Here is a 24,156-nt window from a genome sequence, read left to right as displayed (position 1 = left end):
TGTGTGTGTGTGTGTGTGTACACAATGGAATACTATTAGCCTTAAAAAGGAAGGAAATTCTGCAATATGTGACAACATGGATGAACCTTGAGAACATTATGTTAAATGAAATAAGCTAGTCACAGAAAGACAAATACTGCTGCATGACTCCACTTATGTGGGTATCTAAAATAGTCGAATTTATAGACTCAAAGAGTGGGATGGTGGTTACCAGAGACTGTTGAGAGGGGAAATGAGGAGTCGCTAATCATAAACTTTTAGTCAAGCAACATGAATAGACTCTAGAGATCTGCTGTGCAACACAGTATCTGTAGTCAATAATAATGTATTGTGCACTTAAAAATTTGTTAAAAGGGGGGCTTGTCATGGGGGCTCATGCCTGTAATCCCAGCACTTTGGGAGGCCGAGGTGGGCAGATCATGAGGTCAACAGATTAAGACCATCCTGGCTAATACGGTGAAACCCCGTCTCTATTGAAAATACAAAAAAAGTTAGCTGGGCGTGGTAACACGTGCCTGTAATCTCAGCTACTCGGGAGGCTGAGGCAGAAGAATCTCTTGAACCCAGGAGGCAGAGGTTGTAATGAGCCGAGATCGCGCCATTGCACTCCAGCTTGGGCGACAGAGCAAGATTCTGTCTCAAAAAAAAAAAAAAAAAAAGGTTAAATGGGAAGATCATGTGTTATGTGTTCTCACCACAATAAAAAAAGAAATCCTAATGTTAAAAGACTAGTGCTTAATAAAATACAGAATAAGAATGGGAAAAATTAAGGAGGTACAGGCCAGGCTCTCATAAATATGTAAGTAAACTATCTATGAGAATACACCGTTTAGAGGGTTTTCCTTGTTTGTACACAATTATATTTATGAAGGAAAAAAGTTGTAGAGAAACAGGCAGTATATATGAATAATACCACCAACCTTCAGGTATCTATCTAATGAAATGGAAAAAAGATATGGATAAGATAAAGGAAACTTTATTTTATGTAAATGGAGACTACATATGTAAATATTTATACACATAATCCATATACTTGGAGAAATATTCATAAATACTTAGATGTTAGGTAAGTTTGGATCCTCAGACGTCTGTTCTCAGCAACCTATTGAGTTAACTCTACTAGTTACTCTCAAACCAGCTTGTAACCAGCTGGATTACCCAAAAAATAGAAGGGAAAAAAAACTAGACTAAACATTTGTCAAGTTCCTTGCTCTTTATAAAGCATTTTGACACACATTCTCTGAAGCTATTTATTAGTTGCACTATGCATTGTACAAATACTGCTATAAGTAAAAGGTTTAGAATTAGTTTCTTTAAAGTAACCTTCCAAATTACAAGTGGTTTTAATATTCATTTCCTTTCAAAAAAATTTGTTTTTTAAAGTCATGGTCTCACTCTGTTGCCTAAGCTGGAGTGCAGTGGTGCTCTCATAGCGCACTGCAGACTTGAACTCCTGGGCCCAAGCAATCCTCTCACTTCAGCCTCCCCAGTAGGTGGGACTACAGGCATGTGCCACCACCCCCGGCTTGGTATTCATTTATAATATTGTGTCCAGAATTGGTTTCTTCCGGCGGGTTCTTGGTCTCGCTGACTTCAAGAATGAAGCTGCGGACCCTTGCAGTGTCTCTTAAAGTTCTTAAACATGGTGTTACAGTTCTTAAAGATGGTGTCTGAAAACCAGCAGAGAGGAGATACGTGTAAAGGGACAGAGCTATGTGATTTGTTAAAGTCAAGTTAATTAGAATGCTGAGTGCAAGTGTGGGGGTTAAGAGGGAAGGCCAGTGGTGTGTGAGGTACACAGGTAGAGTGAGTTCAGTTCATGAGAACATTTGAATGCTGGAGTCTGGAATCTGTTCAGCAGAGAGTGGGGAGCCATGGAAAACTTAAGTGGATATTTTTAAAATGTGTCAAAATTTACCCGGAGTTTTGACACAGAGAGGAAACTTTGCCTGATCTTTCTATCTCCTTTCACCTGTACATCTCCAGTACCCAAAGAGTTCCAGACACATAATAGGAGCTCACTGTATGAATTCAAGTGAAGAGAAGGTGCCCTGCTGGCACTGCAGCCAGGACAGGGCTTGTGGGTTTAGGTTGGGCAGTGAGGAAGTTGAATGAATGAATTTAAGGGGACTTCTTTGGAGAAATCGCACAAGATTTAAAAGCTATCTAGGATTATTTTAAAATCTTTGGGAGGCAATTTGACAATATACACCAAGGCATTTATAAATATTCCTATCATTTGATCCAGTAATTCTATTTGTTGGACTCTATGCTAAGGTAATAATCCTAAAGGAGGAAAAGTTTTACGCATAAAGAAGTTTTGCTTCATTATGCTATATGCTTCGAAAGCAGTATTACAGTATTGCTTTTAACAGAAAAAAAAATGGAAACAGTCTAACAATTGGGAAACAAGTTATTGTGTACTTTCCATCTGTGGGGGTATTTAATATGTTGTCATTAAAATTATTATAAAGACAACATAATACTACAGACAAATCCTTAAGTTTAAAAACGTGCAAAATTGAACAGAGTATTTTAAGTCACGGGGGTGTGAGAAGTAAAGGAGAAATCCAAGTGTTTGTCCGGGAGTGGTAAAACACTTTTTCTTTCTTTTTATCTTTATCCTTCTGTGTATTTTCCAAATTTTACATAATTACCTCATTTACTCAAATACTTACTAAGCATCCACTATGTGCCAGTCGCTGCTCTAGGAACTGCGGGCAATAGTGAATAAAACACAACTCCTGTCCTCGAGCCATAACTTTTACAAGATAAATCAACTAAATGTCATATGAGACGATTAGTGCTCGGGGAAAAATAAGGCAAGGAAAGAGTAAAACTGATACTGCATCTACTTTTTGAAATGGAACGGTAAGGTACTCCTCCAGGCAGAAGGACAGCAGGCTGAATTCGGAATTGCCCCAGCGGTACCAGAATGAAAGGGCTTGGGACCCGCCAGCCTGCCAGCAACGCTGCAGCCGAGGCGGGGCGCGCGGCTTTAGGTTGGGCGCGCTACAAGGTGAAGCGGATCACGTGACTCGAGGGGCGGGAGGAAGAGAGCAGAGTTTGGCTGGGCACCTTCCCTACAAAAAGGCGGGCGGAGCCGAAAACCAAACAAACGACTTCTGAGAGATTGGGGGCGGGGCTGACGGCGGCAGGCTTAGCTTTCAGAGCCGAGGCCTTCCGCCGCGTTGGTTTTTTGGTTGTTGATCGCGGTGGCCGGGCGGTCTGCGGTCGGGCTGAGACGCGCGGAGCAATGGCGACCTTTGTGAGCGAGCTGGAGGCGGCCAAGAAGAACTTGAGCGAGGCCCTGGGGGACAACGTGAAACAGTAAGAGCTGCCCCAGCGCAGCGTCCAGGCCAACACGCGGGTGCTCTCCTGGCCTCGGGCTGCCCGCCCGCCCCGGAGACGCCCGCACCGCCCGGGGGCCTGTGCAGCCTTGAGTCCGCGGCGGTGGGTCTTCGGGGTTTCTCCGGCCGGGGCGGGGCGGCCACCTGAACTCACCGCCCTGGAGGGACCGAGCCTCCTGGGCACCCGGGAGACCCCGGCGGGCGCCTTTGTTCGGGACTCTCTGCCCTGGGTGGGGCGGGAGAAGCGCACTTCGCACTCAAGGGCCTGCTGAGCAGGTGCGGGCCCCAGCGCGGGCCTGCGGGATGCGGGAGGCTGACTTGGGCGGAGTGAACCGGGCCCTGTGCGCCCAGCCAGAGGGCATCGCTCAGGGCGGCCCATCCCAGGAGGGCTTCCTGGAGGTGAAGGCCTGTTGAGCTCGTGTGATCTGCTAGGGATTATCGGTAAGCTCTTTTGACAGCAATTTCGTAAGGCAGACGGACCCTCTAGTGAAATCATAGTCATTGAACACTACAATTATAGTGATGATAGCAGTAGCGGACATTTAAACATTTTGAACTCACTAAATATATTATCTAATCCTTACAACAGATGTGAGGTAGGTACACTTGTTATTCCCATTTGACAGATGAGAAGACTGAGACACCTAGTGCAGATAAATAACTTCAAAAGTCACTGTCAGGATTGGGACCCACGCTTTTGATTCTCGACTGATTTCTTAGAGGGGCTGTGAAGGATCCCAGAGACGCCCAGCCAGACCTTCATCCAGGTTATGGCAGGGGACTTAGTGCACAGTCGGGTTAGATTCAGAATGGCCAAGGGTAAAATCAGTATCCAGCCAAGGCCAAAGCCAAACAGCGTAAAAGGAACCTCTGGGATACAAGGAAGAGTTTGGAAATTTTCAAAACGTTGTTATTACAACTTTATTTTTCAAAAATGTAGAAAGCAAATGTAAACGTTTAAAATTATAGTGCCTGTGTTTTTGCTGCTAGATGGCTTCTGTGGTATTCTACACATTTGCATGACTCAATGGATGCATACTTTTAAATGATGTTGGTGGAGGAGCAATTTGGGAATACTTAATTTTTCTCCAATACTTTCTTTTCATCCTTCTCTGTTCTTTATTATTACTGGGTTGAAATTACTTACCTTGGATGTCATCCATGAATTTTGTAGTTTTTCCTTCATGTGAAATTTTGGGGTGGCAGAGTTGACAGTCTACTTTTCATCCTAATAAGATAGTAATGGAAACTATAAAAAGACTAGAATTAAAATCTAAACTGTTATTTTAGCATAATTAATTTTTGGTGAACATTTATTTACTCCCAGAGACATGTTCCACTTTTTTTTTTTTTTTTTTGGATTGGGGTCTTGCTCTGTGGCAGAGACCGAAGTACAGTGGCCTGATCACACAGTTCACAGCAACGTTGATCTCCTGAGCTCAAGAGATCCTCCCGTGCCGTGAGCCTATAACTGGGACTATAGGCACGCCCCACCAATCCTGGCTAAAGTTTTTTTTTCAGAGGCAGAGTTTTGCTGTGTTGCCCAGGCTGACCTCAAATCCTGGCCTCAAGCAATCCTCCCGCGTTGGCCTCCTAAAGTTCTGGGATTACAGGCATGAGCCACCACACCCGACTATAATGCTCCCCGAAAGTTATCTTTTAATATTCATGTTCACTGTGCTTATTGAATTAAATATTCTTACTTATTTTAATAGGTAAAATTGACAGCTTTCACCCTAATTACTATAGGTTTTTACTTTTGTAATACCGACTGATAAAATTTACCTTTTTTTTTTGAGATAGAGTCTCGTTCTGTCGTCCTGGCTGGAGTGCAGTGGCATGATCTTCGCTCACTGCAACCTCCACCTCCTGGGTTCAAGCAATTCTCTGCCTCAGCCTCCTGAGTAGCTAGGATTACAGGCACCCGCCACCATGCCCGGCTAATGTTTGTATTTTTAGTAGAGACCGGGTGTCACCATCTTGGCCAGGCTGGTCTTGAACTCCTGACCTTGTGATCCACCTGCCTAGGCCTCCCAAAGTGCTGGGATTACCGATGTGAGCCACAGCGCCCAGCCAAAATTTACATTTTTAAGCACGTAAGAGGCATTTCACTTTGTTCTATCTACAGTGTTTACAAATATTTGAAAGTGAATGTTTACATACCAAAATAAATCTGAAGGACCTGGTTTGTGTATGATTGCCTTTAACCCTGATTAGATGCAATGGTGACCTCTGTCATCCCATACTCATCAGTTACAGGTTCAGGGCTGCCAAAAGTGTTTTTGAAGTTAGCATTCCTTATTTAGGTTTTAAAGGCCAAAACCGACTATGTGATGTTGGTCAAATACTGATGCTGAAGCTAAATTTGGTACATCTGGAGCATGAATCCCCACTAAAATGCAATCAAAAGAAGTTTTTATGCCTGAAACAGTTAATGGTATGGTATAGTTCTAAATTTGTTTTTCCATTCTCTCATTGTTCTTTTCCCTTCTCCTTAAAAAGTACCTCTTGGTTAAATAGTAACACTGCTGTACTGTACAGTCATTTATTATATTTCCTCCATGAGCAATTTGCTGTGGTTTGCATAGCCTATTTAAGTGTGGTCCTTGGCAGTAGGCAAAACATACAAGGTTATGCACAGAGGCTGGACATGAGCTATTTGCTATGTATCCAGTGGTCTGAACATCCTGCATGTCTGACTGGTTGAGTTGTGTGCCCAAGCTGCTTCCAGGAAGACATAGCTTTGCTAGACAACTCACTTTGTATGGTAGCCGGTAGAATGCCAAGTTCAAATAGGTGCCTCGTTTCTGTTATCGATTTGATCATATGTTATTTCTTTATGTATGTATTTATTTATTTTGAGACAGAGTCTCACTTTGTTGCCCAGGCTGGAGTACAGTGGCGCGATCTTGGCTCACTGCAACCTCCACCTTCTGGGCTCAAGTGATTGTCCTGCATCAGCCTCCTGAGTAGCTGGAATTACAGGTGCCCACCACCATGTCTGGCTAATTTTTGTATTTTTAATAGAGACAGAGTTTCGCCATGTTGGCCAGGCTGGTCTTGAACTCCTGACCTCACGTGATCCACCCGCCTTGGCCTTCCAAAGTGCTGGGATTACAGGTGTGAGTCACTGCGTCTGGCCATGATCATATGTTATTTAATATTCTTTAGATATATCCAGTGCTTCGTAGTCTGACCTACTTACACTTCTACCCATTGTCCTCACCTTCACAGGGATTGATTGACTTCGTTTTTTGGTATTTGTCCTTAATCCATTTGTGTTGCTATAAAGGAATAGTTGAGGCTGGGTAATTTATAAAGAAGTTAATTTGGCTCACAGATCTGCAGACTGTACCAAAAGCATGGCACCAGCATCTTCTGGTGAGGGCCTCAGGCAGCTTCACTCATGATGGAAGGTGAAGGGGAACCCTCATGTACAGATCACTTTTTTTTTCTTTTTTTTTTTTGGAGACAGTTTCGCTCTTGTTGCCCAGGATGGAATGCAATGGCACAATCTGGACTCACTGAAACCTCTGCCTCCCGGGTTCAAACGATTATCCTGCCTCAGTCTCCCAAGTAGCTGGGATTACAGGCACATTCCACCACACCTGGCTAATTTTTGTATTTTTAGTAGAAGCGGGGTTTCATTATATTGGTCAGGCTGATCTTGAACTCCTGACCTCAGGTGATCCACCTGCCTTGGCCTCCCAAAGTGCTGGGATTATAGGCGTGAGTCACTGCGCCCGGCCTGCAGATCAGTTTGTGAGAGGAAGCAAGAGATGGGGAAGGTGTCAGGCTCTTTTTTAACAACCAGCGCTTGGAGAATCTCTTGCAGGAACTCACAGTGTGAGCGAGCTCTCACTCATTACCACTAGGAAAGATCACACCAAGCCACTGGTGAGGAATCCTCTCCCATAACCCAAACACCTCCCATTAGGTTCCACCCCCACCATTGAGGATTAAATGTCATCATGAGGTTTGGTCAAATGTCCAAACTATAGCAGTATTGTTGAGGGAAACAGTCATTTGTCTGTGGCTATACAGTGAGTTAACACAGGGACCAGGATTGGAGAGCAAGTCTTTTAACTTTTGGTAGCTAGTTCTAGCTCTTTGGGCTAAAATGTTTGCCACTGGAGAAAATAGTTTGCATTATTTTGACAGAGCTCCATGGTAGAGCCTTGTTTTAGTTCTGGAACAAGTTCATTCATTCCAAATATATATCTGCTTCTTATAAAATACTGACATAGGACTTTTAAATAATAGAGTTTTTCTCTAGGTTACTATTTTTTTGTTGTTGTTGTTGAATAGGATGGGATAGGAAAAGACCTTTGTTTTTCTGTGGAACTTTATTTTATTTATTTCATTATTATTCCTGTCCTTTAAAAAATGTATAAAAGTGTCCACTGTTGGGAAGTTGCTGTTAATCGATTGACTAATGAATGTGCAGCTATCAAGTGGAAAGGGTACCAAGCTCTAGATCGGCACGTGTTTTGTTGTTGAGTGAAATGGGCCTGAAAGATGGCAGTGTCATGGGTTTTGGGCCACTTAAGACCCCATAAAAGCGATAGGTTTTCTCCTGAAAAACAACACAACAACAAACATGAACCCAAAGCTTTGCATGCAACTACATATGATCATAGTCAATTACATACAGAGATACTAAGATGACGTGAAGCTAATCCACACACAGGGGGAGTCCTGCCATGGGCATAATATGGCAGTGAAAATATTAAATCATCCCATTTAGAAATCTGTTTTTTTTTTTTTTTTTTTTTTTTCCTGTTAGGAACTCAAGTACTGAGTAATTTTTCATCCCATTCCATAAACAAGAAGCAGCTTCCTTAAGTACCAAAACAAGGGTTGTGGATGTGATGTGAAAAGTGACATATTTTACTCTAATTTCTAACACTCTTGTTAAAGTGTAAAAGGTTAAGTCATTTTTTTTTCTACCAGTTACCTAGTAATTTTTATTATTAGGTGTTGATTTTCACTTTAAAAACTACCAAGTTTCTCATATCCCCAGGCATTTTCTTTGTGCTGAGATGTTTAGAAACCCAATTTTTTTTTTTTTTTTCCAGCCAGTTAGATTGAAAGTTGAGTTTATCTGAAGGGAAGGATGTCACCTAAAACAAATATAAATGACTACTCCCCTCTCTGTTAAACACACACACTTTGAAATGTGAATCTGAAATGCAGGATTCTGGAGAGTAGGTCTGTTAGAAAGGTGACAGTGAGAAACAAAGGTATAGCTATAGTGTTGGGCTAAGTGAATCACGAGCCCAATTCTGTGACTACCTGCCAATTCCCTTTTATTTGTTTTGAGACAAGGTCTTGCTCTGTCACCCAGGCTGGAGTGTAGTGGTGTGATCATGGCTCACCGCAGCCCTGACCTCCTGGGCTCAATCAGTCCCTCCACTTCAGTCTCCCAGGTAGCAGGGACTACAGGCATGCACCACCATGCACAGCTAAGTTTTGTATTTTTTGTAGAAGGGGGTTCCGTCATGTTGCCCAGGCTAATCTCGAACTCCTGGGTTCAAGCATTCTGCCTGCCTTGACCTCCCAAAGTGCTGAGATTACAGGCATAAGCCACTGCGCTGGCCAGTCCCCTTTTAGGGAGGATTTTCCTTTCTTTGTTGGTATTCTGATTCCTAGGTGTATTAGTTTGCTAGGGCTGCCGTAACAAAGTACCACAGACTGGTTCGCTTAAACAACAGAAATTATTTTCTCACAGTTCTGTAGGCTGGAAGTCTGTGATCAAGATTTTGGCAGGAGGCCTCTCTCCTATAGATGACAGCCTTCTTGTTGTGTGTTCACATGGTTATTTCTTTGTATGTGAATGTGTCTGTGTCCTAATTGCCTCTTCTTATCTTAGGCACCAATCATATTGGATTAGGGCCGACCCTAATGGCCTCATTTAAATTACTATTTAAAGGCCCAATCTCCAAATACAGTCACATTCTGAAGTACTAGGGTTAAGGCTTTAACATAGGACTTTTGTGGGGGGACACAATTCAGCCCACAGAGCCAGGGAATGCAGAATTTCCTTTCCTGAGAGTTGGAGCATGTATGCTGAACTTGGGGAAGAAGCAAGATCTGTTCGTGCTGTAGCCCCAGCTACTCAGGAGGCTGAGGTGAGAGGGTAGCTTAAAGCCAGAAGTTCAGAGCCCTGATTGTTCCCCTGCACTCCAGCCTGAGTGACAAAATAAAACCCTGTCTCTAAAAAAAAAAACACCAATTGAAAACAAACTGGAAGCAGCCAAATCTGTGGTTCTTAATATTGTTTCTGCCTCTACAGATACTGGGCTAACCTAAAGCTGTGGTTCAAGCAGAAAATCAGCAAAGAGGAGTTTGACCTTGAAGCTCATAGACTTCTCACGCAGGATAATGGTAAAATAATTATCTGCGGAGTTATTTTACTATTCTATAATTTTCCTAGATTTGTGGTAAAGTCTTTTCCCTTTTTAAAAAGTAAAATTTGGGTTTTGTGGTGTATAAGGTTATCTGAATCATGTGGATATTTAAAATTAAGTATAAAGCATGGCAGAATAGGAGCTATCCAAAATCCTGACAAGCTAGACCAAAGTTGTGGTTTCCTTGTGTTGAAAATGTTTGAATTTGATTGTCACTGTCTTCCCTTTTTCAGTCCATTCTCACAATGATTTCCTCCTGGCCATTCTCACGCGTTGTCAGATTTTGGTTTCTACACCAGGTAAGGGAGTGGAAATACTTCCAGTGTGTGTCAGTCAGCAAAGCACTAGACTTTAGCTTTCTCTAATAGACACAGCTAGTGTTTGTAAAGCAGATGTTTTTGAACTGCTCAGAAGAAACATTTTATTAGGTAGATACAAATTCTTTTACAGAATCTTTTTCTTTTTTAAAAGCAAAAACTCTTTATTTTTGAGAAAAAGGTATGATTTCTCGTTTTTGATTCTTGGCATACATTTTAATTCTTTCCAGTGGAACCCAAACCTCCAGAACCCTTTTCAGTGTCATCCAAAGCTTGAACTTCTATTTCTGGAGAAAAAATCTGTTCACAAATGAGCTATGCAATGTGATCACCATTTTTGACACCAAACTTTTCTTTGCCAAAACTGAATAGTACAACACCAACATTTCGTCTATAATCTTCGTCTTATGATGCCAGCTCCTACATCAATAAAGTGTTTTTCAGCCAAGCCAGATGTGGGGCTTCTCTTTTCTGACACCCAGAAGGAAGGGCTCTCTGAATGTTCATTGTCACAAACGCTTTCTCCCTAGGTGGTATTGTGTAATCTTTGGCATGTCCAAGTCCTAGCCCCCGTGGACCCCTGGGTCCGGGCATGTTGTGATGGGAGAGCTGGGCAAGGCTGCTGTGTGTGCCACCCTCCCCCACAGGCCAGTTTGCTCAATGGGGGAAATGGTGGTGTCCTTCAGAAAAGGGCATGGGAGAGCCAGAAGGCAAGTGAGGAGATAGCCCTGGAACAAGAGGGCTCAGGGTGAGCACCGAAGCAGGGACTGTCCAAATATGCAGAGCCTTTGTAAAGCAGGCCATGTCCCTGTACTTATATCATATTGCCTTTTGGTATTGACTCCCCACTCAGCTACATTTTAGATTACGTAAGTAAATGAGAAGTGAGGAAGAGGATGGGAAGTCTGGATGAAGAAGGTAAGGGGGATGAAGAGAGGGCAGTTGGTGTTAGGTGTCCTGTACCTAAGGGATACCTAACTTGAAAGGTGTCCGTAGCTTTCAGGAGGTGGAGGAACCCAGCATATGTTGGGAACCTGGACTTCCACTATGTTCTTAAGCAAGATAGCACCTGAAAGGTCAAGCTTCAGCTCCTGTGTTTGGCAGATTATTGGCAGAGAACAAGAGGCAGGGGATAGTAGCATGTTGAGGGGGTAGGTAGAAACGAAACCTGTCACTTTAACCTGAAGAGAAGATTAAGCTATAAGTCACCTCTTTCAACCATCTTAGTTTAATCAGTCAGAAACAAGTAATTAAATACATTGAAAACTTTCCTCATGATAAAAGTCATCCTGGACTTTTTAAAAAAAATTAGGCCAAATGATTTATTCAGTAGTTTTTTTGTTTCTAAATTGCAATTTATATCTATTCATAAGACTACAAAAGTTACCATTAGAATTGTGCTTACCAACTCCTGTTGTAGATTAAATGGAAATTTTTTAAGGTCTTAGGGTGATTCTGATAATCATATACTGAAAGCTTATGTTTTATCTATAAATGCCTGGAATTTTTATCCTCTCTCTCTGTTTACTTCTACTGTATGATAAAGAACTCACAGCCAGGGCATGGTGGCTCATGCCTGTATTCACAGCACTTTGGGAGGCTAAGGTGGGCGGATCACTTGAGGTCAGGAGTTGAAGACCAGCCTAGCTAAGATGGTGAAATCCCCTACTCTGCTAATAATACAAAAAAGAAAATTAGCAGGTGTGGTGGTTAACACTTGTAGTCCCAGCTGTTCAGGAGGCTGGGCACGAGAATCGCTTGAACCTGGGAGGCAGAGGTTACAGCGAGTAAAGATTGTGCCACGGCACTTCAGCCTGGGTGACAGAGTGAAACTGTGTTCAAAAAAAAAAAAAAAAAAAAAGAATTCATGTAAGATCTCCTAACACCTCATTCGTTGACCCTCAAAGAAGTCGTTAATGTGTAGTAAACTGTGACCACTTGCTTGTGGAGTTGTATTAGAGAGCAGTGACTGCTTCCCTCCCCTTACCACACTCATCACCGCACATTCTTACACCGTGTCAGATTTTTGATGTGTTAGTTAATTTATATACAAGTAGATTTTAGCCATTCCTCTTTTGTGTCCAAAGTTAAATCATAATCTACTTTGTTGTATAAAATTTAATTTGATCAGAAAAGCCAATATTGTGAGGATTACATCTTACTTTTTAGGGAAGCATATTGTAAATGGCCACGTATGCAAAAGATAAATGGAGTGATCAGAAATAAAAACCCTGGTTGATAAGAGTCAAGAGACTTAGGTTCAATTGTAGGTTTTGCCACTAGCTTACATAATACAGTTACTTGGGTGTTCTCAACTTTCACATTTATAAAATAAGTACAGCAATATCTACCCTGTAGGATTATGAACTTACAAAAAAGTGATTTTAAAAATAAAAAATGCCAGCCAGGCTCGGTGGCTCAAGCCTGTAATCCCAACACTTTGGGAGGCCAAGGTGGGTGTATCACCTGAGGTCAGGAGTTCAAGACCAGCCTGGCCAACATGGTGAAACCACTTCTCTACTAAAAGTACAAAAATTAGCTGGGCGTGGTGGCAGGCACCTATAATCCCACGTAGTAGGGAGACTGAGGCAGGAGAATCGCTTGAACCCGGGAGGCGGAGGTTGCAGTGAGCCAAGGTTGTGCCACTGCACTCCAGCCTGGGCAACAGACTAATACTCTGTCTCAAAAAAGAAAGTGAATTAAATTAAAAGAATAAATAAAAATTGCCAAACAAGTGTTGAAGTGGTATTCGTAAGTATAGGTGGCTGATTTTAATTAGATAAAAACCTTTGATATTCTGAATGCTTGTTAATAGTTATTTTAAATGAAGAAGCATTTGGATTTTGAGAATGTATTCTTCCATTGAACACCCCAAATTTCTCAAAATGAAATTAATATTTGTTAGCAACAAAGAGAAGATTTCTATTAAAAGTAAAATATAGTTCTTTGTACCTCACAGTTTTGGATGGGTTGTTTTCTAGTTTTCTAAACTTGTCAGGAAAGATGATATTAATAATAATATTTGTTGAGTGCAGCATACTAGACACTTATATGCATTGTCTTTAATCCTCACAACAATTCTGCAGGGTAGGTGTTAGCCTGTTTTTATAGATAAAGACACAAACTTCAGAGAAGATAAAACAAAAGAAAATAAAAACTTGCCTTAATCCTGGATGTGCTGGATCAAAACTGAAATCTAAGTGCTACTAAAAAGCCTTCCGTTTTGTCATGGTTAGGCCTTACCATGCTTTGCTTGGCCATACAGCAGCAGCTGGTAAACTCTGAGTTTGCAGGCCTGCTCCTTTGCATCATCATCTGCATGTTCAGCCTACTTTCCTATCATCACTTAGCATCCAGTTTCATTTATCAGGAAGAGATTTCTTGGGAAAATCATCTAAGATTGACTGACCTTATCAAGTGAGATCTGTGCATGCCAAAGATAAGAGGAACCTGACTTCCCAAACAGTTCTTTTTAAGCTGAGGAATCTGGAATATTTTTTTTTGAAAGCTTTAAAAACGTTTCTTTCCAAAAATATCAAAATTGCAGGAACATTTTACTATGATTATGGGTGATTTTTTTCTTTCTTAAACTTTTTTTTGTTTTAAGTGTACTATAGTGAGGTTGTATTCTTTTTTTTTTTTTTTTTAACATTAAACAATATATATTCATGGTTTAAAAAAACATCAGTAGCACAGAAGGTTTTACGATAAAAGCTTTTTCCCACCCCAGACCTATTTCCAAAGGCAACTACTTTTTGTTTTTTTGTTCTTCTGGTGGGACTTCTATAGCCCTCATAGTTGCTTAAATTTGTTTCTGGATTTACTGATTTTAACATCTCTGTCTTATTGCTCTGTGTTTGAGATTTCCTCAACTCTTTTGGCCTTTCTGTTGAATGCATTCTTTAATTCAGCAATTTTGATAGCATCTTGTTTCATGGATAAACATGTTCTCAAAGTTTTCTGCAGATACCAGTTGGAAATTTTATCAGAATTCTTTTGCATTTCCTGTCTAGGACCTCTATTGTTTTGTTTTTGTTTTTGTTTTTTTAGCTTGCTCTTTCTTGTCATGTGAAAGAATATTGTCAAATATCTGGTGATTCATTGTTGTCCTTTTCATGTTTTAAGAATGAAGCATAAAACTGCCTAGAGACTTTGCTTTAGAGTGAGCTGACAGGAAGCCTACTGTTAAACTGGGGTCTCCCAAATTCCCGTATGCAGAGAGCTTTGCTGTAGGGTACCGACATCCATACCAACTACCTTAGTAAATCCCAGAAATTGTGTTCAGTTTAACTAGAGAAGAGTCCTTATTCCCTCCCCACCTTCCTTCTAACCCCCTGCCCCAGCTATTACAAATACCCTGCTCTGTGTCATCTGTGCATGGGAATGAGCCTTCATGGGCCTGTGACCTGCAGTTGCACAGAAGGGCCCTGCACTTGGGTTTGTACCATCATTATCTTGAAATCCTTAATTTTTGAACACGAGGCCCAGCACTTTGATTTTGCACTGAACCCACTTTTGAGGGTGAGTGAATGGGTTTGTGTGGATGATTTAAGGATATAGACATTCCATTAATTTTGTTTTTAGCCTTACAGATCCCTCCTCGTTTCCACTCACTCACATTCTCCCAATCCAGGTTGTGGGTTTCTACCAGGCAGGTTGACGTGCTTCTGCCTCACTTGCCACCTTCCTTGCCTAGCCTAGGTTACAGCTTCCATGGGTCTGCTTCGTGAGTCTGCACCCTTTTAGTCCATCCTAGAAATGTGTTGACATCTCATCGTGTCTGCCACTCATTTTCCATTTTAATCTCTGTTGTGCAAGTGTGCCATTTACCTTCCTTACTTTCATATTTTGTAGCATCTTGGTAGAGGAGATAAATACATGTGCTAAGTTCATCATCTTAGACCAGAATTTGCTGGTCTAGTCTGTAATACTACTACTGCTAATAAACAAAACACCCAATAAACAGTAATTAAAAATACAAAAAAATTTGTCTTCCTAAAAAAATTTTAGTTGCAGCTAGGAAAAAAAAATGTGATTTGAGAGGATTGATGATTTTATTTAGAGAAGTAGAAAGAGAAGATTTTGATTTAAGCATTCATTATTTATTTGCATTTCATGAGCATTCCATGCTTTTTACCCCAAATGAAAACAAACTTAGCAGTTATCAGTTGTCCTTATTTTTACTTATGGTTATATATTTCTGTCTCCTAGATGGTGCTGGATCTTTGCCCTGGCCAGGGGGTTCCGCAGCAAAACCTGGAAAACCCAAAGGAAAGAAAAAGCTTTCTTCTGTTCGTCAGAAATTTGATGTAGGTTGTTCCTTAATAGATCTTGATAATGACTGATTGAAGTACTGGCGTGTTGGGACTAGCTTTAGTTTTTAAATGAATATTAAAATACTGGTAGCAGAGTTGAAAAAAAGGGAGTATGATTTGGGAAGAAAAGGGTTTCAAGGATTGTGAGTTCTAGGTGTCTGAATTTTTATAGTTCTTGTTTGTTGCTTAAATATTAATGTTATCATTAGTACCTAATGATTTTTCAGTTATTCAAAACAATGCCTTTGTCTCTCCTCTTAAATATTTTTCTTGAATGAATAATGTTTCTTGGGTGAAGACATCTGTCCCAAGGGCTCAGGCAGCGTGCAGGCCTTTGGTGGGATCTTGGTGATCCCCAGCTGGGCCCTGAGCCTTTTGGGGACTAATAGAGATGTCATGAAGGCATTTGGCTATAAAATTTGGAAGCATTTTAAAACAAATTGCTTTTTCCAGTATATATTTAGGGAAAAGAAACTTCCCCAAAGTAACCCTTTTGTAGGTTTATGGGGTATTGATAGCTTTATTGATTCGCATCAATAGACAATTACTTATTCTCACCTTGACTCTATGCTTTATATCAGTAAGAATCTAGAGGGCATCGGGATCTCTAGAGAGACATGTCTGATTTAAAAAGACATGTTCAATATAAAGTAGTTTTGTGCTTGGAAAATGGAAAAATAACTGTGTTGGTTTCATAATACCAATTTCAAACAGGGACAAAACATCTTCACTGCAAAATCTTTTATATTGGCCTTAAGCAAAAGCTACCGGGGCATATCTCCCAGTGGTGATGGAGAATATGAATGGGCTATCAGAATCTCCCAGGGGAAGGCTGAGATTTTATTAATGAAAAAGACTGAGATAAATAGTCATGACTGTATCTTAGGTTCTGTGTTGAGAATTCTAAGTAGAAAATAACAGCAATTAAATAGTTAACACTACATAGCATTATCTTGGAATATTTGTTACTAGATCTGCCATATTGGTTAGCTAGGCTTTTTAAGATTTAATTCAATCATTCATTATATGTTTGTACTTTTAGAACCTACTTACGGTTAGATTTAAAATGCTCTGACTTGTTTGAATATAGTTCTATACTTCTCCTTCTCCGTCAGTTATTTTTAACACAGTGCCATACATTCTGTCATCACCAAGGTATTAATTGAATAGAATAAACTACTATGCAAACTATCATTATTCCCCTTAATCCATGTCTTCATTATTACCTTGTATTGGATGTGAATTTGTGATTATTTGTGCATGAATTAACTTTTTTTCCCCTTAACTCCTGTGGTATAGTTTTGGTGGCATTAATTTGTAGGATCTCAACTTCAATACAGGAGTTAACTTTTGTGTCTTGTTTGCCACTGTGATGAGTAATTTTTAAAAGTTTTTCTTACTCATAGCATAGATTCCAGCCTCAAAATCCTCTCTCAGGAGCTCAGCAATTTGTGGCAAAGGATCCCCAAGATGATGACGACTTGAAACTTTGTTCCCACACAATGATGCTTCCCACTCGAGGCCAGCTTGAAGGGAGAATGATCGTGACTGCTTATGAGCATGGGCTGGACAATGTCACCGAGGAGGCAGTTTCAGCTGTTGTCTATGCTGTGGAGGTTGGTTTGTGTTGGCAGAAATAATCTTACAGGTTGAATGTGATAGGCTTGTTTGTGTTGTTTAAAGTCGGTATTGCAAGAAAAGAATCCAAATGTCACTCTGATTTCACAGAATTGTCATTGTTGAAGTTTTCTGGTTTTTTTTTTTTTTTGAGACAGCGTCACTGTCTCCAGGCTGGAGTGCAGTGGCACGATCATGGCTCACTGCAACCTGGAAATCCTGGGCTCAAGCGATCCTCCTGCCTCAGCCTCTCAAGAGCTGAGACTACAGACTTGCGCCACCATACTCAGCTAATTTTTTAAACAAATTTTTGTAGGGATGGGGGTCTCTCTATGTCGTCTAGCTGGTCTCGAATTCATGGGCTCAAGTGGTCTTCCCGCCTTGGCCTCCCAAAGTGCTAGGATTTACACGTGTGAGCCGGACCACACCTGGCTGGAAGTTGTTTTCTTTTAAGAGGAGAAACTCATTACAATCCAAATAATTGTCTTCAGGTAATAGACTAAGCTTTTCAGAAAGGTTATTTATGGCATAACTCTTCCGGTTGATCTGATGTTTTGTCAACAGGGGAACAGTTTTTAAGGAAAGAAATGAAATTGAGAATCCTAAAGATTATAGTCACTTGTTTTTGCTGTGATACAGCACCGAAAAGTATTAGTCTTGGCATCTGAACAGCAGGATTCTTATCTCTGCACATGATTTCATTCGTCTATTCATCTTATTCATTTAGTTAGTTGACAAAACTAATTTGACGTGGAGGTCTATAGTGCATGGGTACAGTCAGGTGACATTGGATTTTTAATTCTCTGAGCCCTATTTTCTTCATCTCTACCTCAAAAATAATAACAGCTGTCTCATGAAGTTATAAACATTAATATAAGTTATAAACATTAATATATAAGTTGGTGCGCAAACCAACTTAAATAGTACAATAACGTCTTGATATAAGTGGATTTTCCTTGGTATAATTGAAGCACCCTGCCTGATCCTGGCTCCCCTACAATGGTACCCTATAATGGTAGCCTGGGACGAGTTCTGTCACTATTTTCACAGGCTTCCTGAACCTTTTCTTGTGTACTTGGCTCTCATGAAAGTGAAGAGAAATCAAGTACCTAATTTATTTTGTGCTTATTTCCTATATATCTGTTGTTTATGTGGCTTTTGAGAGAGCCAAGGTTCTTTTCACGCAAGGATTTTGGTTCCAATAATATCAGATCTTAAAACTTTTTGTCCTATTTTAAAGTTTCAGCATAGTTTGTCTCTTTTTAAAAAGTCATTTTTGCTCACGCCTGTAATCCCAGCACTTTGGGAGGCTAAGGTGGGTGGATCACCCAAGGTCAGGAGTTCGAGACCAGCCTGGCCAACATGGTGAAACCTCGCCTCTACTAAAAATACAAAAATTAGCCGGACCTGGTGGCGGGCATCTGTAATCCCAACTACTCAGGAGGCTGAAGCAGGAGAATTGCTCGAACCTGGGAGGCGGAGGTTGCAGTGAGCCGGGGTTGTGCTACTGCACTCCAGCCTGGGCAATAAAGCAAGACTCCATCTCAAAAAGTCATTTTTGTGTACTTCTTTTAAAGCCATCTAAAAATCATTTTTGAGAGAGAAGAGCCAATTTAGAGATGTAAAGACTTGTCAAATTTCATGTATAGCAAGCCCATCTTAAAGAGAACTATTAATGACAATAAGCATGTCCCCCTCTTTCCCATACCCTCCTGCTCTTTGGTGTGGCTCTGTGGCTCTTCATATGAACGTTCATTTGGTTCTAGCATATACTAACCTATTGTGCATCTCCGTCTAAATGCCAATAAATGTTTTTTGGTCAATGGAAGTTTTATGATTTTCTTTTAAAGAGGCTATCATGCTATTTTTCTTTTCTTATTTTTATAGAATCACCTGAAAGATATACTGACATCAGTTGTGTCAAGAAGGAAAGCTTATCGGTTACGAGATGGCCATTTTAAATATGCCTTTGGCAGTAATGTGACCCCGCAGCCATACCTGAAGAATAGTGTAGTAGCTTACAACAACTTAATAGAAAGGTAAATGAAGTTTCTTGTGATTTTCTTCCATCTTTGGTAGTTGTTTATACTCTTCTTATGTGTAAATAATTAATTGTTAAATAATTGTGTTTTCGTAGGTTTAAAGTACCTTTAATAGGAGTACAATTTTATTTTTTTAAGTCTGATATTTGCTTGAGATCTAGTGAATTATTTTGGTACTCCTTTTATGAGAAGTGAGGTTGCAGAGTTTGGCTGCTGCATGTGGGTTTAATGTGCTTGTCCCCCCATCCCCCCTCCCCAACTTTCTTAGGGGGAATGGAGTAGTGCATAGGCAGTGCATCCTGAGGGTTCCTGAGGGGCATCACCTGCCCAGTGGGGAAGTGAGCCTGCTTTCAGTTAGAGGCAGGGCCTGTGATTGTTGGGTCACAACTGGGTGTCTTGGTGGTAGGAGGAGGAGGAGTGGTAGGTGTTACTCCAGGCCCTCATCTGGCTCTTGTAGGCAGAGCTCAAGATAGTGGCCTGTGCCTGGTGTCATCACATTGCTTTTGGCCTCCTGCTGTGCAGACGTGGCCTCTCAGCTCACCTCTGGGATTCCTGTGTCCTCTTCCCATTGAGGGCTTCAGGATGTCTGTGTGTCCTGAGTCACCCCTTTGTGAAACAGCCTGGATTACTTTCATCCCTGTGTTGTCTTTCTTATCCTTCCATCTCCCTTTGTCCTCCACTTTCCCCAAAGGGAATTCAGTCTGAATTTTAAACCTTTGAGAAATAAAAAAAAAAACAATAATATAATTTTCTTTATGGTTACTGAAGTGACTTGAATTTCTGGGGATTTGCTGGACTTTGCATATCTGGTTAGTTTGGGAGAAGAGAGGTACAGAGATAACTGGGACTTGCAAGTTCAGAGAAAAAAGTATGTATGACTGGGAAGGCTGGCAGGGTGATTGGTGAAGTGACAGGAAGGGAAGGCAGGAGGTGTAGGTGAAAAGCTAAGAGAGTTGGATAGAGAAAAGGTTGATACCACATGTGGGAGTTTGTGCCAGTGCCCATTTCATGACTCTGAAGACCTTTACAGGGGTCATGGGCCTATTTTAACCCATCTTAAATTGGGTTCACTGTTTAGATTGCCATATGTGGTGATTTATTGTCTGAATCCCATCCAAGCGTATCTGTTTGGGATCATTCTTCTCTAGAAAAAAACAAATCCCCAAAAGTGGCTCCTTGTAGTGGGTGATGTTGGGAGCAGCGTCTGGCCCTGGCGGGACTCCCAAGCCCTCTCTGCCCTGCTGGCTGGTCTCTGAGGGCTTTTGCCTCTCTATTGGCCACTTGTTACTCTAACAGGGCTGCTTTTGTCTGATGCTTCAGTCCCACGCTAACGTTCCACTGTGCTTTCCTCTGAGTTACTGCTTTACTCTTTTGTTTTACCTCTTGATATGTCCTCAGCATTGTGTAGGTTATCTCCTACTGGGTTATGAAGTAAAACCCATGTCTGATTTCTCAGTTTGTATCTTCCTCTATTTTGGGAAATTGGCAGGTTCCGAATTAATTTTCCCCACTCTCCATTTTTGCCTGTTGCTTCTGTGCTATGTCTTCTTTTCTTCTCATTTATTTTAGAACGAGTTGTCTCCAGTACCATTCACCTCCCTCTGTTTTTAATGTTATATTCCTGTAGTTAAGGTCTATTAGTTTTTTCAACTAGAAGCTCTTTAAGGGTAGGAAACAATTTTGGTTCAGTATCCTGAGCTAAGTAAGTATTTTACCATTGTGGAAGAAGGAGGGTAAATGTAGTTGCATTATGTTTTATTTCCAGCCTTTACACATTAAAATTACAGACTATTCATATCTACAGGAGTAGACAGTGAATGGATTTCTAATTCAATTAAATATATTTTTAATAAGATTCTAGCAGGCCACTCCTGTCCTTGTTGTTTGGTTGTCTCCATGCTGGGAATATTTCTGAAATTTGTATTTTCAGCCCTCCAGCTTTTACCGCTCCCTGTGCTGGTCAGAATCCAGCTTCTCACCCACCCCCTGATGATGCCGAGCAGCAGGCTGCACTCCTGCTGGCGTGCTCTGGAGACACACTGCCTGCATCTTTGCCTCCGGTGAACATGTATGACCTTTTTGAAGCTTTGCAGGTAAGTCTTGGCTCCTTAAAGTTTACCTAGATTTATGGATAGGTTAAAAGAGTCTTTAAGTCTACAAAGGTACTCACTGTTTTTTTTCCACTTCTTGGCTTTGTGTTTTTCAGTTTTGTCTGTTATAAAAGCCATTATTAATACTAGCCTCATTTTTCAAATCCTGAGCCCATCTTCTATCTCCCCAATAAAGAAAGAAAAGAAAAAAAAATCCCTCGTTCTCCTATTCCTGTTTCAGAAGCTTATTTCCTTATCTTATTATTATTCAATTGGTGATTCATTTTAGTGTCTGACTGAAAGTTTATAGATGTGTGTACATTTTGTTGATCTAAACCCTTCTGTATGTCAGAAAAACAAGTCTACTGAAGTATAATTGGAGACGCGTTAATTTTTTAATCCCAGGTACACAGGGAAGTCATTCCTACACATACTGTCTATGCCCTTAATATTGAAAGGATCATCACGAAACTCTGGCATCCAAATCATGAAGAGCTGCAGCAAGACAAAGTTCACCGCCAGCGCTTGGCAGCCAAGGAGGGGCTTTTGCTGTGCTAAATTAGGATTTGAGGGTGTGGGACCCTCACCAAATTCATTGATTACTGCAAATTGAATGTTTTTGGGGTCCACATTTCAAGGCTGAAGTGTATAGTGTATATATAACCTTTCCTATGGAAATGTGACATTGAGTACATTTTGTGTTGCTATTGTGAAGCCATTAATATAAATCTTTGGTAATGACCCATATTTCTATATGTGTGTATGTTCCCAGTTGTGGGAGCAGGCACTAACGAAATCCTGTGCCTGAAATGGAGATATTTAGGTACCTGAGGCTTAGTGTCCTGTGGTTTGCATGTAAGATAGATGACATCGTAAAACAAAGAAGCTGTTATAACTTAATCCCCCTGATCAGCAGGATATCTGTGTGTTCAGTGACGTCATACATTCTGTATCTAGTAGTCTAAAATTTCTGCCTTTCTCCTAAAGAGTGTGTTCTTGCATTTTGGTTGAAATAACCTACAGTGTTAACAATCAGATACCTCCTTTAGTGACCAGTTTAATTTTTAATAGCTATAGATAGCCCCTGAGAAATTTATCACTATAACTCCACAGGAAATATGACATGGAAATGCTCTGTGTATACTAAACAAAATAAAGTCCCTCTTTGCATTTAAAACCAAAGTCAAAACAATACTCTTGTAATGCAGTTAATTAACTTTACGCCTTCCCATGACTCAAGTTTTGTTAAATAGGCCCAAAAACTTTGATTGGCAGTTTCTTTGGTTAATTATTCCTATACGGTGGCGGGCGCCTGTAGTCCCAACTACTCGGGAGGCTGAGGCAGGAGAATGGCATGAACCCGGGAGGCGGAGCTTGCAGTGAGCTGAGATCTGGCCACTGCACTCCAGCCTGGGCGACAGAGCGAGACTCCGTCTCAAAAAAAAAAAAAAAAAAAAAAAAAAAAAAGAAATCTATACAAATTGGATATATGCTTGATATGCTTGGTAATTCCCCAGTTTCTAGGAGGTACCTGTTTCTACCGTTTCAAGTGATAAAGTGAAAATAATTTACATTCGACAGTGTTACTGATAACAAACCTACTTTAAGAGATATGTTGCTTTTTACTTAAGGGATAGTGTTGATAGATAAATTAGAATGTATAGATAGGTTTGTCTCGGTCTAAATAATGGCTGTATAGATATGTATATATGGTTCACATATCTGGATCTGTGTATTTGATTTTGTACTTTAAATGTGACAAATAAACCTTTTGGGAGAAAACTTTGTTGTTTATTAAACATTATAAGGAATATTGCCTTCTACAGAAATATGAAAATTGTCTGCTTTATGAGGGCTTGGCAGAGACTTCTCAAAATAATGTACTAGATGAGAAAGATTAAAAAGCAGATTCCAATTAAGGTATGCCATTTCTTTTCTTTCTTTTTGAGATAGGGTCTCACTCTGTCACCCCAGCTGGAGTGCTGTGGTGTGATCACGGCTCATTGCAGCCCTGACCTCTGGGCTCAGGTGATTCTCCCATCTCAACCTTCTATGTAGCTGGGACTACAGATTCGCACCACCATGCCCGGGTAATTACAAACTTTTTTTTTTTTTTCTAAAGACAGGGTTTTATCATGTTGTCCAGGCTGGTTGTGAACTCCTAAGCTCAAGCAATCTGCCTTGGCCTCTTAGAGTGTTAGGATTACAGGCCAGAACTACTGCACCTGGCCAGGTATGTAATTTCTTATGTATAGATTAAGGCTTGGAAAAAAAAATCATTCGCTTAGTTTCAGTTCTTGGCACAAGCCATTAGTTTTGGGTGAGAAACTACCTAAGAACTTTAAGGGCTTGGAAGAATTTGAACTAATACTCCAATATAGTTTTGGTTTGGACTGCTTATATACCTGGGCCTTAATGCTGCCTACGGAGTATGTGTGAAATTTCATAGTTCCATAGATGGAGAGGCAGCCAGGAGCCTTGACCATGTCCTGCTGTCCACTGCAATGTCAGGTTCCATAGGCTGTATGGCTGTATGTACAGCACAGAGGAAACTGCAAACAGGAAAACTTCCCACTACTCTCTATGACCTGGCCTGAATTCCTAGTCACCTACCCACCTGGCAGGACCATAGAATGCTGGAGGACTCCCTTTGCCTCATGTATTTCAGGTCTACACTCTACTATCTGTTCTTCATGCCAGTTTTCCTATGAAATCATTTTCTAAAGAGGGAGATGGGGTAAAGTGCAGGGCAGGAAGGTAGAAACAGTAATACTTAGCATTTTCACAAGAGCCTCTTGAAACATCTGAACTCTGTCCACCAAAGGCTGGTTCCATCTGTAACACTATTGCCAGCTTTGGGGACTCTGAGTGCAATCTCTTCTCTAATTAGGTTAAGAAACAAAAGCTTATTATTAAGCATCATGTAGAAAAATAATTAACAAGGAAAAAGCTGTTAGAAACCATATAATTTCAGACTTAGAATAAAACTTTTTTCCTGCAGGAATTTATCACTGT

At 40.7% G+C, this 24,156-nt stretch overlaps 1 protein-coding gene across 3 annotated transcripts in view; it reads left to right on the top strand.

Annotated features, from left to right (window-relative positions):
- The first annotated feature begins 3,197 nt into the window (after positions 1–3,197).
- Positions 3,198–24,156, top strand: part of LOC105492977 (transcriptional adaptor 1) — a 28,765-nt gene continuing 7,806 nt past the window's right edge. For 2 of the 3 annotated variants that reach the window (XR_011610753.1, XM_071074957.1), the window contains exons 1-8: positions 3,198–3,330; positions 9,646–9,737; positions 9,994–10,059; positions 15,289–15,386; positions 16,799–17,008; positions 18,897–19,048; positions 20,982–21,144; positions 23,095–23,231. Coding sequence is in view for 2 of the 3 variants with exons in the window: in XM_071074957.1 (XP_070931058.1) it covers positions 3,257–3,330; positions 9,646–9,737; positions 9,994–10,059; positions 15,289–15,386; positions 16,799–17,008; positions 18,897–19,048; positions 20,982–21,144; positions 23,095–23,199 (960 nt within the window). In the remaining variant the exon portion in view is untranslated. Of the gene's footprint in view, positions 3,331–9,645; positions 9,738–9,993; positions 10,060–15,288; positions 15,387–16,798; positions 17,009–18,896; positions 19,049–20,981; positions 21,145–21,546; positions 22,613–23,094; positions 23,232–24,156 lie in introns of those variants that run through there. The other variant, XM_011760364.2, reaches the window with a different exon arrangement.

The sequence above is a fragment of the Macaca nemestrina genome, chromosome 1 (assembly GCF_043159975.1).
Source record: "Macaca nemestrina isolate mMacNem1 chromosome 1, mMacNem.hap1, whole genome shotgun sequence".
Taxonomy (NCBI): domain Eukaryota; kingdom Metazoa; phylum Chordata; class Mammalia; order Primates; family Cercopithecidae; genus Macaca; species Macaca nemestrina.
This window is presented reverse-complemented; position numbering and strand designations above follow the sequence as displayed.